General features: G+C 39.0%; 1 protein-coding gene across 11 annotated transcripts in view; it reads right to left on the reverse strand.

Annotated features, from left to right (window-relative positions):
• Nucleotides 1–13,437, reverse strand: part of SYCP1 (synaptonemal complex protein 1) — a 69,112-nt gene extending 55,675 nt beyond the window's left edge. For 4 of the 11 annotated variants that reach the window (XM_043533625.1, XM_043533622.1, XM_043533627.1 and 1 more), the window contains exons 1-10: nucleotides 13,034–13,432; nucleotides 10,951–11,035; nucleotides 10,714–10,760; nucleotides 9,289–9,453; nucleotides 8,652–8,719; nucleotides 8,365–8,438; nucleotides 6,161–6,219; nucleotides 3,692–3,761; nucleotides 1,806–1,879; nucleotides 696–804 (exon numbers count right to left, since the gene is read on the reverse strand). In XM_043533625.1, coding sequence (XP_043389560.1) covers nucleotides 696–804; nucleotides 1,806–1,879; nucleotides 3,692–3,761; nucleotides 6,161–6,219; nucleotides 8,365–8,438; nucleotides 8,652–8,719; nucleotides 9,289–9,453; nucleotides 10,714–10,760; nucleotides 10,951–11,035; nucleotides 13,034–13,141 — 859 coding nt within the window. In that variant the 5' untranslated portion in view covers nucleotides 13,142–13,432. Of the gene's footprint in view, nucleotides 1–695; nucleotides 805–1,805; nucleotides 1,880–3,691; nucleotides 3,762–6,160; nucleotides 6,220–8,364; nucleotides 8,439–8,651; nucleotides 8,720–9,288; nucleotides 9,454–10,713; nucleotides 10,761–10,950; nucleotides 11,036–13,033 lie in introns of all 11 variants that reach the window. The other 7 variants (XM_043533619.1, XM_043533618.1, XM_043533621.1 and 4 more) reach the window with 6 other exon arrangements.
• Between the last annotated feature and the right edge of the window lie 961 nt (nucleotides 13,438–14,398).

The raw sequence follows: 14,398 nt of genomic DNA on the forward strand, positions 1-14,398 counted from the left end.
AATAATAAATAATTGTAGACCAGACCCTAGAAATAAAAGTTTGAACATACTGTTATGGCATAAGGTGCTAATGGTTTGTCCATTAGGGTGTCACTGATCTATAAGCACCCAGATACTGGTTAAAGAGATTGTGTGGATTAAAGCACTGGTCTGTCTGGCAGTTACAGCTTTGAGACTCCTTTGTACTGAGAAGCAGGTGAACAATGCCAAGGCTCACTTTTCCAGGCCATGTGGTCTCAGTGAGTAGCCTTGGACTAAGGGTTTCACGGGTGTAATGTGCAGGGGCTGAGGGTGGAAAAAAAGGACACAGGAATTGTTTAAAAGAAGCTGGGTTTGTTAGCAATTTGAGACCCTCCCTGGCGTGAGAGGAGAGCAAGACAACTGCTTCTTAGGATTGGGACAGGGGCACCTTACCTGAGGTTTCTACAAAAGGTATCTGCTTATCCGAAGTTTGTTACCAACTCCATTCAACCCCTAACTGCACTTGTGTATATTTTATAAATAAATCACACTAACAAAATACCCAATTCCATTTCACCCAATTTCTGCTTCAAAACAGGAAAGTGATCTGCAAGTCCCCAAATTCCACCAGTGCTCAGCAAAAGAATAACACCACCATGATTAATCTCTAGCTCTTCTGTCTCTTGCACTATTACAAATAATGCTATTTGGATTATAGCAATTAAAATTCTTACTTGTTGCTTCTTCTAAATCAATAATCTTATCCCTTGACTCCTGCAACTGAACTGTGATGTCTCTCATTTTATTGTCTTTTTCATCACTTTGTACAGTCAGAACTGATAGCTAATGAAGTGAAGAGCAATTACAATATATAAATAACAAGGTCTAGAAAAGACTACTAACTTCATATTGTTTTCACATTTGTACATTATATGCAGGATTAGGATTTCATTGAATAACTGTAGAAAAATGAATACAGCTCAAGAAAAAAATATGGAGGCATTAACCAAATGTCCATAAAAAAAGGCACTGCAGTCTGGAGACAGCAGATTTGCCATCAAAACTAGACTGTAAGTTCCAACAGGATGGAGGTGTAGAAACTTATATTTAGGGAGAATGGAGTATCCATTCAGACTCAAGTAGTCTCCTGCTGTCATTTCCTACACTTACACCAGTGCCTGGTCAGACTGATTGCCACCTCCTCAGATCCATTCTCCCCATGAACCAACAGGTCCATCTTCTGACCCTTCTCAAATTAAAAAAATTAAAGAAATAAAACCTTCTTTCCACACTATTGATTACACTCCTAATACCAACACCACACGGTTCCACAACTTGCCCACCTTCCTTGGCTCCCTCAATACCATGACAATACCCTATTCCCTCTCCTAGTCTCAGTATTCATCTAGTCAGTCGCTGGTCTGATCTGTTTCCTGATCCTTCCTCCCAGCTTCTACATCATTCTCTTTCCCCCATCTCTTCTTCACCAGCAGATGTGGAATGAACCTTGCTCAGATACGAGGACTGTCAGAACTCTGTATTTCTTTTATGGTGCTTTGTGGGGAAAAAAATAATGGCATATAACTCCCATTAACATTTTAATTCAAACAACATAAAGCAAGAAGCACACAATTTAAATATCACTTATAATAATAATTTTCATCCTTCAAAAGTACAAAATCTTTTACAGACAACAAAGCACCTTTTTAAGAACTATTTTGGTTTTTTCTGCACTCCAACTAAATTAGTCAACAACAATAAAATCAGTTGATATTTTTGCTCCATATAATGCAAATTATATTTCCAAATAAAAATGTACAAATTGGACTTTACACTAAACAAACCTGCTTTTCCTTGATATTTGTTTCCATTTTGTATTCTTTTTCAAGCTGTTCTACTTTTTCTGCTGCTTCTTTTACTTCAGAAATAAAATAATGTAAATACTTAGTATTTAAACTAAACATACTTCAAGAAATCAAATATAACTGTCATTTTAAAATATATGTATATTTGTATAGCTTTTTCATTATAGATTTACTGCTGAGATATGTTTGAAGCTATGAACTATTCAGAGAAAATATTTTTTGCAATGTCTCTTCACATATTTATTCCAATATTATGTAAAATAGGAAGTCAATGAAAATTTCATGTATAGAAATGATGCAAGGCTGGGCACTTAAGTGTAAATAAGCAAATAATGAGCCCAAATTTTTTGCTGGTATAAACCAGTGCAGCTTCATCATATATCAAGAAGGCAACTACAGAAAACAAGCAATGCCACTGTGGGCTGGGCTCCATAAGAAGAAAAACAGTGTCTGCAAAATTCTTATGGTGATAGGTACTAATACAAAACCCTAAAACAGAAGTAAAACAAGAACAAAGCTGACTGGAAAATAAATGTATGCAGTGTTGTATCCATGTTGGTCCCAGGATATTAGAGAGACAAGGTGGGTGAGGCAATATCTTTTATTGGAGCAACTTCTGTTGGTGAGAGCGAGAAGATTTTTAGAGCTACACAGAACTCTTCAGGTTTGGACAATGCACTATATACCCCAATAACAACTATGTGGGTGAAACAAGACAATCACTATACTCTCAAATGAACTCTCACAGAAAAATGATAAAAGACAAAAAACACAGTATCATAGAATCATAGGACTGGAAGGGACCTCAAGAGGTCATCTAGTCCAGTACCCTGCACTCATAGCAGGACTAAGTATTATCTAGACCATCCCAGACAGATGTTTGCCTATCACTTGTGCGTGAACATTTTTCACAAAGCAATTACTTTATATCTGACCTTTAAGTCCTTATCCTTATTGGAAACATGCCTAACACCTTCAAAGAACGAACCTGAGAGCTTAAATTCAGAATTTTGCTAGATTCTAAAAATCATGGACTGAACAGAGACACTGGATTTATGGCTTATCACAACAATCTATAAAGTACTTACCCCCCAATAACTGGGTTGGTGTTAACAAGCACTTCAACTTCAATGGTCCCTTGAGATGTATGTTAACTTCTTATGCTAAACAATCTGTCACAGCTTGTAATTAGCTGAACCTGTGACTCTGAGTACACTACTCAGACCTGAAGAGGAGCTCTGTGCAGCTTGAAAGCTTGTCTCTCTCACCAACAGAATAAAAGCTATTACCTCACGTACCCTATCTCTCAGGTGAATAAATGTTATTTTCAAGCTTTTAGAGCAGTGTTTCTCAACCTGCGGCCCGCTTGCAGCCCAATCAGCACAGAGCTATGGCCCATGCGACATCCTCAGGGCCACAGAGGTACTACTGGATGCGGCCCACAATGGTAAATAGGTTGAGAACCACTGTTTTAGAGTATTACAGATATACAGGTTCCAAACCTACTCCCACTAAATTAACAGAAGTTTGCCATGGACTTTAAGGGGAGTAAGATTAGGTCAAATGAGTACAAAGAATGGATGAGAATCTCTTTTATGCCCCTTTTTAGAACCTAGTTGACCTTCTTCAGGAATTGTTGCCATATTGTAGAACCAAGTTATGCAGTAATAAGGGCATCTGCTCCCCTTATTACCACATAAGCCTGTCCTATAAACATTCTTAACAGTGTGCCTATAATTCATTGGTTCTAATAAATCCCATCACTCCTACCAAAAGTGCATGTTATGATATCTCCAAGGATCAAAGAGATCGTTACATGTACTCTGTATATTATGAGTATTGTAAACATTAGGTGCAATTCTTACATTTAAAACACATTTCCAATCTGGAGTTCTCTGCTTGCACATGAAGTTCCTCAAAAGCCAGTATCATTCTCTAAAAAATAAAACATAGCAATAAATGTTCACAAACAAATGATTTCCTATAATGAAAAAGCAATGTACATACCATTTAAAAATATGCAGTATTATAAGCCAATGGTAATGTTTCCAGATTAAAAAGTACTTTGTTAAAACAGACAGCTATTAATTTAAATCAATATTATTAGAACACTGTAATTATTTAAAAAATTAGAAATTGAAGTAATCCCATACTTAGGTGGTAAGCTCTTTAGAGCAGGGACCATCTTTTTGCTAGCTATTTGTACAATGCTTAACTTAATGGAGCCCTGGTGTACAACATGGGGTGCCTAGGTGCTATCACAGTACAAATAATAAATAAAAGTCAAAGGTTAAAAAGAAACATTTAACTTAACTATTTTAATATCAAATTCTCTACCCCAGATAAAAATGCCTCTCCCTTCTCATTGACAAATATTCAAAATTCTCACTATATCCCCACTGAACTTCAGAAAAAAACTGAAGGTCAAATGTACTTTGCAAGACTCTACTGATGGTTTTACACTTTGTTTAAAATACCAAAAGTCCAAACAAAAAAATGGTGTAAAAGAACTTAATACCTCCCTCTTATCCCTACTTACTCATCTGTTCCTCCACAAAATATATTAAGGGTTTGTCTACAATACCACTTAAGTTGATGTAACTTAGTTGTTCAGGGATGTGAAAAAGCAACCCCCCTGAGCGACTAAGTTACATCGACTTAACATGGCATCTACACCGCACTATGTCGGTGGGAGACACTCTTCTGCCAACATAGCTTCCACCTCTCGCTGAGATGGAGTAATTATGACGACAGGGGAGTGCATAGTGCGGTAGTGTAGACCAGCCTTAAGACTAAATTTTCACTCTACTTACTATGCTGTACTGTACTTAAAACTGGTGTATATTTTCAATTCTTATGTCATGATACCATTGTATTGCACCTTATGTTTGTAAGCATATTTTGTATTAATACATATATATATTTTTCAAATAAAGTTCTTTATGTTAAAAAAAACCACCACCAACTGAATAGAACAAACTCTTATAATTATATTCTTATCATAAAGACTTGGGCACTGAGCACCAGCAGCTGCCCATGTGACAATGGCAGGGAATGCTGTGGGAATTCTTGTTTTATTTTTATGAACAATCCATGTGACTCAGTTTTACTTTGTATTGTCACCCACTAGGTACAAAGAGGTTAACTTCTCCCCATGGCACAGAGAAGCAAGACATAAGTGGATAGACAATGGGAGACCCAATGACTGAAAATAAACGTTTAACTGTCTGGGAGATAAGGAATGTTGGTCTATAAGGTGCAACTGGAATGGTTTTTAAGACTAGCTGCTGCCCAGAGCAGAGACACAGGGTCAGAGACAGTGAGACTAGGATAGATTCAAGGATGACATGGAAGAGTGCGCAGTTGTTTTCTGCCAATATAGACTCTGTTAAGTTTTCCATGATGATCTAAGGACCCTCAAATGCTGTATTCCAACTGACTAAGAAATGCTGGCTTGTTTTGAAAAGGCTACCCTCTGTCACTGCAAATACTGGTTATATTGCTCCCTAAAGTAGTGGCAGTTTCTAAAAGGAGTCTGAACTTGTTCAGACTTGCTGTAGAGCCACAGAGAAAAATCAAGAGTGCTGGCGCCTAAAGGCCTAGCCTTGGAGTTATACAACTGTGGGTCTCACCCTTGTAAAAAGCAAAGGGCTTGGCAAAAAATAGGAATACTCCAAAGAGACTGTATAAAGGCTGGGGCTATGAGGATCCAGGGGTTTGGGTGTTCAGTTTTAGCAGGTCTACAACCCAGGTTCTGGGGGTGGGGGTGTGTCACAATCGCTTGTCACCACCAGTGAAGACAGACAAAGCAGTATCTGACTGTCTCACACCCACTACTTACACCAGGAAGTGTCCCAGGCAGGGCTGTCCAAGCAGCTGCGCAAACTCCTTGATGCTGCTGCAACAGACCCCTCTCTTATCTGGCTTCTGCAATCTGCATCCAACCTTGTTCCTAGTTCCACTCCACTCTTGTCCTGTTCCTGATCCCTATCTTGCTCCTTCCCTCGCTCCTCAGTTCCTGCATTGTTCCTGATCCTTGCTTCATTTCTGGTTCTTTCCCCTTTACCTTGTTCTGACTAACAGCCCTATCAATCCTGTCTCTGATCCCCAGCTTGTTTTCTGGCTCTGGACTCTGACCTGACCCCCAATTACGTATCCTAGCCTCTCCTATTAGGTCGGACCACCTACATCCCAGCTCCTAGCAGGGGCACTGACCCTCCTGTAGATCAATGACAAATGTGTTTTGTATTTAAGAAAATCTCAGCATTCACATCAACTCAATTCAGCTGTTTAAATTTAGAGTATTTTGAAACCTCTTATAATCAATCACTTACCTCAATATTATTATTAAGTGCCATATATAGATGTCTGGTTTCTTCTCTTTCATGTTCATCTGTCAATATAGAAATATTTTGAACAAAATTTTACTTTTAAGATATGCATAACAATACAGCAATAAATGTAATATACAAGGGCATATTAGATTCTACATATTATTTTAAAAAAAGTTTTGCCCAAGCATTTCAGTATACAGTGCATCAAGAATTAAAACATGGATACGGTGAGCCTGCTTTTTCTCGTCATTTTACCAAAATGTCTGCAAAAATATTGTTGGCAAATGTTATGCAATGCAGAAAAAGTGTATTCTCCATCTAAGTAGCATTCCAGATCAGTTTACATGGTTTCATTCTGAATTCCTTTGCTTCCAGACAGAATGGCAGGCTAGATGTAAATCCAGGATCAAAAAGTATAAGCATATTATCATTTTTTATTATTATAACAGATTTGGACACATCAATACACAGCGACAGCAGGAGTATCAAAGGTGAGTTGATAATTCCTTGAGTAGCCCCACTGAAATCCACTCTGTTTCATTGAGACTACTTGAGGAATAAGGTGGTCAAGTGATATGGTCACATAATTAAACATACTATTAGTGCCGCAAACAACTAGATGTTTCTGAATTGAACATTTATATATATTTATTTACTTCATGGATTGCCCCCTCAACCTAACCATTGTTAGTTGGCCAATTTCCAATAACTATCATGGCAGAAATGACTCTTGAGAGATTTGAGAGGGTAGTTATTTTAAAGATAAATTCAGGAAAGGTGTTCCATACGTAAGAGATGGCACAGAAGAAAGTGTGAAGACACTTGTGAGAAAAGCAGTCAAATGGACCATCAAGTCTGACATCATTGGTAAAGACAAGGAATCATGAGGCTGATGTGATAAATGATGAGAACAGATAACTAAGATGAGGCAAAGTTGTGAAAGGCCTCGAAGGTGAGAACAAAACATTTGAATTTGATGCAACAGAAAACTTGGTCAGCAAAGAGATCCAAAGAGATGTGTGTGATATAGGTAGTGCAACAGGCAAAGAAGATTATCTTAGCATCTTCGTTTTGTACAGACTAAAGAAGGATGATGTCAATGTTTCAGCTATGTGAACAGAAAGAAAATATCTTATTTTAGAAATGTTATGAAGGAAAATACAGCAGGATTTGTAAGTGACCTAGATGTGAGCACAAGGGAGATAAGAGAGTCAAAGTTAATGTGCCAGTGTGACCAACCACACTGCTGTGGTAGCTAAGGACCTTACAAAAATGTCATGGGTTCCCCATATAGTGTAATCAATACTGATTTTTGGTTCTGCCCTGTCTTCCATTACTGTAGAAGGAAGAAAATATTTTTACATTTTTATCATTGTGGGAACGGTATGATGCAAGGTTTAGTCTTGCATTTTGTCCTACACAAGGAAAGATGCAGGTCATTCTCTTCTCCTGTGAAAAGCCATGAGACAACTGTTAAAAAACATCTGCATCTTAAACTTAAGAGTTTCAACCTTGTAGCTGACAATGCCATTGCTCCTCAGGAACACAGCGGTCATGAAAGATAATGGTCAACAATGGGGCTACTCACAGTAGTAAAGTTAAATGTGTAAATATGTACAGGATTGACGCCAGAGAAACAGAGCAACTCTCCAGCAGCATGGATCCAGCAACACTGAGGGTTTTAAAGATTAATCCAGATAAAATCAAGATTATAGTTCTAATGTCCCAATTCAGGAAAGTACTTAAGCACATGCATAATTTTAAGTACTTAAATTGAATTTAATGGGACTATTACACATATGCTTAAATACCTTCCTGGATCAGTGTCTAAATGGGTAGCCAATGTAATGTAAAAAATACTAGTGCGATGCACTTATTTTGTTCTGCATTGTTTAGGAATCAAGCTACCCCAAACAGGTCAATGTTGCTTCCGATGAATATGCCAAAGAAAAGGTTGGGAGACAAATGTATAACCCTTTAACAACCTTGTTGCCTTTGGGGGAAAAAAACTCTGAAATTAAGAACACAAAATGAATAGCTATTAGGTCTATGGCTTATTTTCTCCAGAAAACTTCATTTTAGTGAGATGAGCCACGCACAACTTATTCAAACTACACTAGAATCCATGCCTGCAGAAAGAAAGCTTGTTCTCCCATGCAGCAGTGTCATTTATAAATGTAAAACAATATCTAAATACTATTTACATTTGTTGGACTTCTCTGTGGATCGAGCACAGGTTTCCTTGAGCAGATTACACAAACGTCTTGTTGCACTGTTTCTGAAAGAAGAAAAACCTATTTTATTATTATTTACACAATATTACAGGGGTACATAGTATTTTGCAGATATAAAAATGACAAGGTCCTTGCCTTGAGAAGCTCTGCAATCTACTGTCTTTCTTGAGTGCAGTTAATTATTCAAAATTATAAATAAAAATGTGAAGTGTTCAGTATGAAAAAAATTTCTATAATATTTTATTCATATTACTCACTCTTGTAGAAGATCTTTATTTTCACATATCTCATCTTCCAATTTCAAACTTAGTTTTTCATTTTCAAACTAATTTTATAAGAGATGCAAATAAAAAATTAGTTATTCAAAATACAATCATCTTGCTTCATTTCTTTTCAAATCTCACCTGATAATATATTTTTATGTGCTGTTAATTATACCTCTTAATTTCTCTCTGTGCTGTTATTTCACTGTGACTGCAATATTTAACTCTGAACCATGTTTTGTGATATAATTTGTATGAAGGGGCAATAAACATATCAAGTTTCACTGTACTCTTTTTACAAGTTACAGAGAAGCTTCATTTCCACGTGTTAATTACATTCTTATTTTTTTTGTACATTAAGTCGCTTTTTTCTTTCAAAACAAACATTCATTATTGAGAGGATAAGTTTTTAGATTTTAAAATTAAAAAATGAAGTTTTGCTTGTAAAAAGGTGAAGCTGTTGGATCAATTAGACGGTCAAATTTTTTTCACGAGATGAATTGCTTAAAATATTTTTGTGAGCTGTGAATCATTATTCATTAAATTATATCAGAAAGCCAAATTATATTTGTTTACTCAGAAGTTTTTATTCTTAAAAATATATTTTGAAGTATCCTAGACAGAAACTTGCCTGTAACTCTTGAATAGCTTTACGCTGTGCTTCAATAATCTTTTTATTTTCTTGCAATTTTCTCTCCTTCTGCTTCAGTTCAGATTCTACTGTCACTTTCCACCTCTTGATCTTTTCAGCCTCTTTGTAGAGTTTTGAATAAAGCTCATGCATTGTCTCTATATTCTATTGAAACAGATTTCACAATTTAATCTGAAATGCTGTTTAATTAAAAATATTCTACACGTGTCTCTTAGAAATATCATAAGAATTTGTATTTCTTTAATAAATTCCAAAGCAAGCTGCTCTAGGGATCAAAGTTTAAACTGATTAAATATGGTAGCACCATTGATGCACTATTCTGAATGCTTACAGCAGCCACTAAAAACCACTGTGTACCAATTTGTTTCATGGAATAAGAAACAACAAAAAACGCATAATTACAACACAATACAAATAAGGGAAAATTCTCCTAACATCTTCAGATCTTCTAACATAGCTGAAGGCAAATCCTGGCAGTCATGGATGATTACTCTGGGTCAAATCCAGGTCCCACTAAAGTAAATAGGAGTTTTGTTACTAATTTTATTAGGGCCAGGATTTCACCCACTAGGTTTCCCATACCAAGTTCCAATGCCCAAAAGTCCAGACATTGGGAGTGAAATCAGTAGGACTCCAGAGAGCATATCCAAGAATTCCTACGTTTTTTCTGCAGTAGAGGGACTTTATGTGCTGTTAATGATATCAGTCAATTAAGAGCTCTAAAAAGAACTGTAGAGCACCACACAAGAAATTGTAGATTAATGGTCTTAAGCAGCTCACAGAAAAGGGGAATCGGTTCAGACACAAGGTCATATTTTTTCTACTCTTTAAAAAAAACCTCAGCGGTCACCAAATTTTATCCTCCTTCTATGGCTTCACCAGGGATTATTACAGCATGATTGTGCTTTATTAGCTGCTAAGGCTAAAGAAGTGCAGTCCAAGTGGAGATGGAAACCATGAGATCCACAAGAGGAAGCCCGTTCCATCTGGAAGGGTGTGGCTGTTGTCAGGGTGCTTCTCATATCAGGAATGCTAACTACTGTAAACTTTGCTGAAGGTTGGAATAGAGCACAGCAAAACAGCACTGAGGAAAATGGGCTGAAAGTACAGTACTGTAATTCAGCTTTTCAGTAGTTCATGCTAGTAAATTTGGTGTTGCCATAGATTGTACTATGTATAAGTGGAAGGCTGTCTAATGGTTAGGGTACTAGCCAAGGACTTTGGAGACCAGAGTTCAATTCCCTCCTCTGCCACAGACCTTCTCTGTCATTCAGTGTCTGTGCCTTTGTTTCCTCATGTGTTAAAATACTATTTGCCTACCTCACAGGAGCATTGAGAGGATAAATACATTAAAGATTGTGAGGTGCTGAGATACTAGATTCACAGTCTGTACACTTAACTGACCTCTTCTTCTACTCCAGGCAAAAAATTTATTTTCTGTGAAACAGGATCTGAAAAAGATATTTTGATATTTTTTCTAAATAAATTTGTATAACATATAGTATAATAGTTTAAAACTAGGCAAAATGTTACAATATTTAGAAGTGTCTTCTTAGAAGACATTAAAAAGTGCATATAACTAGAAACTTAAATTTAAAGAGACCATTGTACAAGATGATGTAATACCCTTTTTGGCCTTACCTGAATCTGTGACTTCACCATGGTTTGGTGTACTTGTCATTACAAAAGGCAAACTAAAATAATCTTCTGTGCACTTGTTAAAAACCTAGAAAATTTTAAAAATTAGTTTGTTAAGGTATATCTGAAGGCTGGGAGTGCCAATCCCAGAACAATACTATAGTTAAGGCTCTGTTCAAAATTTATTTTCCATTCCCTGTAACATTCTCAGAAAACATGCGTGATGAAATTTCACAACCTAAATCTTACCTTAGAAATCAATTTTTCATTTTTAGAAAATACCATAGAAATCTGATATGAGTATACCTGATCTCATATGCTTTTAAAAACTGAGCATATCTGGAACTGATCAGTACTTGAATAAGAGACCCCAATGAGAAAAAAGAATATGTTGAACCTATGTATATTTATGCAACAGACAATTAAGTGTGTGCAGGCCTCAACTAGTACTACTGACTGACAGAACATGAAATAGTTCATAATCCAATTGTTTTCAGTGGGACTATTTGTCAAGTAAGGTACTATTCAGGGTGAATAAGGTTATCTGAATTTGTCCTAAAATTTTATAATCCCTGGATAATTTTCTGTATTCTAAATTATCCACAATAGGCTTTGCAATTTTAATTTCTCGCTGGCTGAATATCTATATTTTTTTTCGGTCATTGTTCTCAAATTATTGTAGCTTTCTGTAAAACAGAATATTGGGGGGGGGGAAATGAAATTTTTCATTCTTGTTCTTATGCCAAATATTACCATTTTTGGAAATTCTGGTAACATTTTTAGTTGTTTTGGAGCTATAGTTAGGCTTGGAAGGATATTATCAGTAAGCATCAATTTCAGCATACACACACAAACCAACTAAAAATATTTTCACCTCTAATAATCAACATTTACAAATAGGCAAAGTAAGAAAAATGCTCCTTATTTGTTTGATTTAAGGATTTTGTATATTTCTACATGATAATAATGTTTTAATGACTATAAATCTGTAACTTCTTGAATTTCAACATCTACTGTGACTAGACATTTACTAACCTTTCAGTTTCTCACAACTGAAAATTTAAATCTATAAAAATTGAAAAAAATGCTTAAAACTAATTGTTATCCATCAAAATTATTAAAAAACAAAACACCAAATTCTGTCAAGGCTAGCTACAACCATAATTCTCCCTGCAGCTTTCAGAGTGCAACAGGTGTAACCTTCCAGATACACATACACCGAATAATGCATGGGTTTTCAATCTTTTTCTTTCTGAGGCTCTCCTCTCCCCACTCCCATGCTATACAAGTTCCATGGCCCACTGGTGACACTGCAACAGTTTTTCAGTAGATTAATAGCCAGGGCCAGTGTTAGGGGGTAGCTAGCAGAGCAATTGCCCAGGACCTCACACCACAGGGGGCCCGGCGAAGCTAAGTTGCTCCGGCTTCAGCTTCAGCCAGGAGGATCAGGGCTCAGGATTCAGCTTTCTACCCTCGATTCCACTGGCCCTGCTCTCTAGTTTATTTTGGCAGAGGCCCCGAAACCTGCTCAGGCCCCATTGGGGGCCCTGGACTCCTGGTCGAGACAGGGTTGCCAACTCTCCAGGATTGTCCTGGTGTCTCCAGGAATTAAAGATAATAGTCAATTAAATTTTATGTCATGTGATGAAACCTCCAGGAACATGTCCAACCAGAATTGGCAATCCTAGATGAGAACCACTCTAAAGACGACAATATTTCTCGACAAGGTCCTTGAACTGGTCTCCAAGAACAGGACTTCGCGGAACAGCAGAAGGGTCTGCGCGGCCCTTCTGACATCGAGCCGTGAAAAGGCAGAGCCGGGTTGGAAACGCCTTTACCGTACTGCGCTAACGTTAACCCCAGCCCCGGCGTGGGGAATACAGCTGGCGAGAGGCGGCCCCACGAGTCGCGGCCCCCCGCCCGGCCGCCCCGGGGTCCCCACAACACGCAGTCCCTGTCCGCAGCAGGAAGAGGAAGGGGGCATGGAAAGGTCTCGCCTTGCGTTCGCGTCTGAATGTTCTCCGCACCGACCCACAGCCGCGATCGCTGCGCCGAAAAGCCGCCGTTTCATTCGTGCCATGTTTACCTGACAGGCTCCAGCGCCCCTGGCGCTCGCCTGAGGCTTAACAGCAGACACTTGGCTGCTGCTCAGCCTGGGCGGCACGAACAGTGTAAAGGGCTTTTCTTTTTCCATTTCCCCAGGCCCAGCAGCGGGAGAACCAGGCTCTCCAAGGACAGGGACCGCGCCCCACCCCTGAGCGCGGCGGTCAACGGCCGCGCGAGCCCGAGGGAGGCGAAAAAGGCGGGAAGCGCGAGCCAGCCCTGAAACCTGTGGGCCGCGCGCTGCCCGCGAGGCGCTTCGAAGGGCGCCTGCCTAGCACCAGGCGGGGGGCAGTTGGCCAAAGCCGCCTTGCGGGCGGGGGAAGGAGAAAAATCAGGCCGCCTGCTGTTTCCGCGGGGACAGCGGAGAGGGCCGGGACAGGCCGCGCCGCGGTGGCTGCGTGGGGAGCCCTGGCCCAGGTGCTGGGTAACGCGAGTCTGGCCCCCGGCGCGTGGAAGCTCATCAGGCTGTCGGCCGGCGGGGGACGGCTCAGGTGGACACACAGGTGGGGCAGGAGAAACAGGGACGCCCCCTTCACCGCTCAGCCTTGTTTGGCAACAGACTGACCCGGAGGCTGGGGGCATCAGGGTTCTTCCCTGGGGCCGGCCTGAGAAGGGTGTAGTCTCCTGTGGCAGGAGGTGGTGAGATATAGCAGCCTCCTCTGCTCCAATATTGACGGTCTCACAGCAACTCCCCTCAGGGAAAAGGGTGCTTTGAATACCTGCCAGCCTCAAACCTTCTCCCTGGGATCTCAGGGTTACTTGGTGCAGCTCAGAAATCATTTGTCATTATCAATAATAATTCTTCAGGCAAACTTCTGCTCTTGGTAGTACTTGTGTAAACCTAATGCCTTCCATGCTATGCTAAATAGTGTCTTGGTCTCCCTATTTTCTTAATTATCTGAGTTGCACCTGTCTTAAAGACTACTGGCTTTGAACAGGTGCTATGGAGAGAGTAATTTCATCAGTGCGCTATTACTGTGATAGTGCATAAGGAGGAAAGAGCCCAGTGGATTTTTAAGGTGAGATATGACCAAAAAAAATCTCACATGTACACCTCCCCTGTTTACTTTTATCTAAACAGCAAACTTGAGTGGGACAGCACTGAAAGTGATAAACATGGAAATCTCCACCCCTGCTTGTTACAGACCTATTTTTCAAGATAGTACTACACTTTAAATTGCCTTTAAAAATAGCTCTTTTGTACTCACTTTACTGTATCTCATTTTATCAGACAAGAGAGGGAGAAGAAGAAATGGAAACTGGGGTAAGGAGGAAAAGAAGATTAAATTAGAAGGAACACTCTAATTCATGAGTGTACACCCTTCACTCATTTTCCTTTTATCTCCAT

Source organism: Chelonia mydas, chromosome 21, assembly GCF_015237465.2.
Source record: "Chelonia mydas isolate rCheMyd1 chromosome 21, rCheMyd1.pri.v2, whole genome shotgun sequence".
Lineage (NCBI taxonomy): Eukaryota > Metazoa > Chordata > Testudines > Cheloniidae > Chelonia > Chelonia mydas.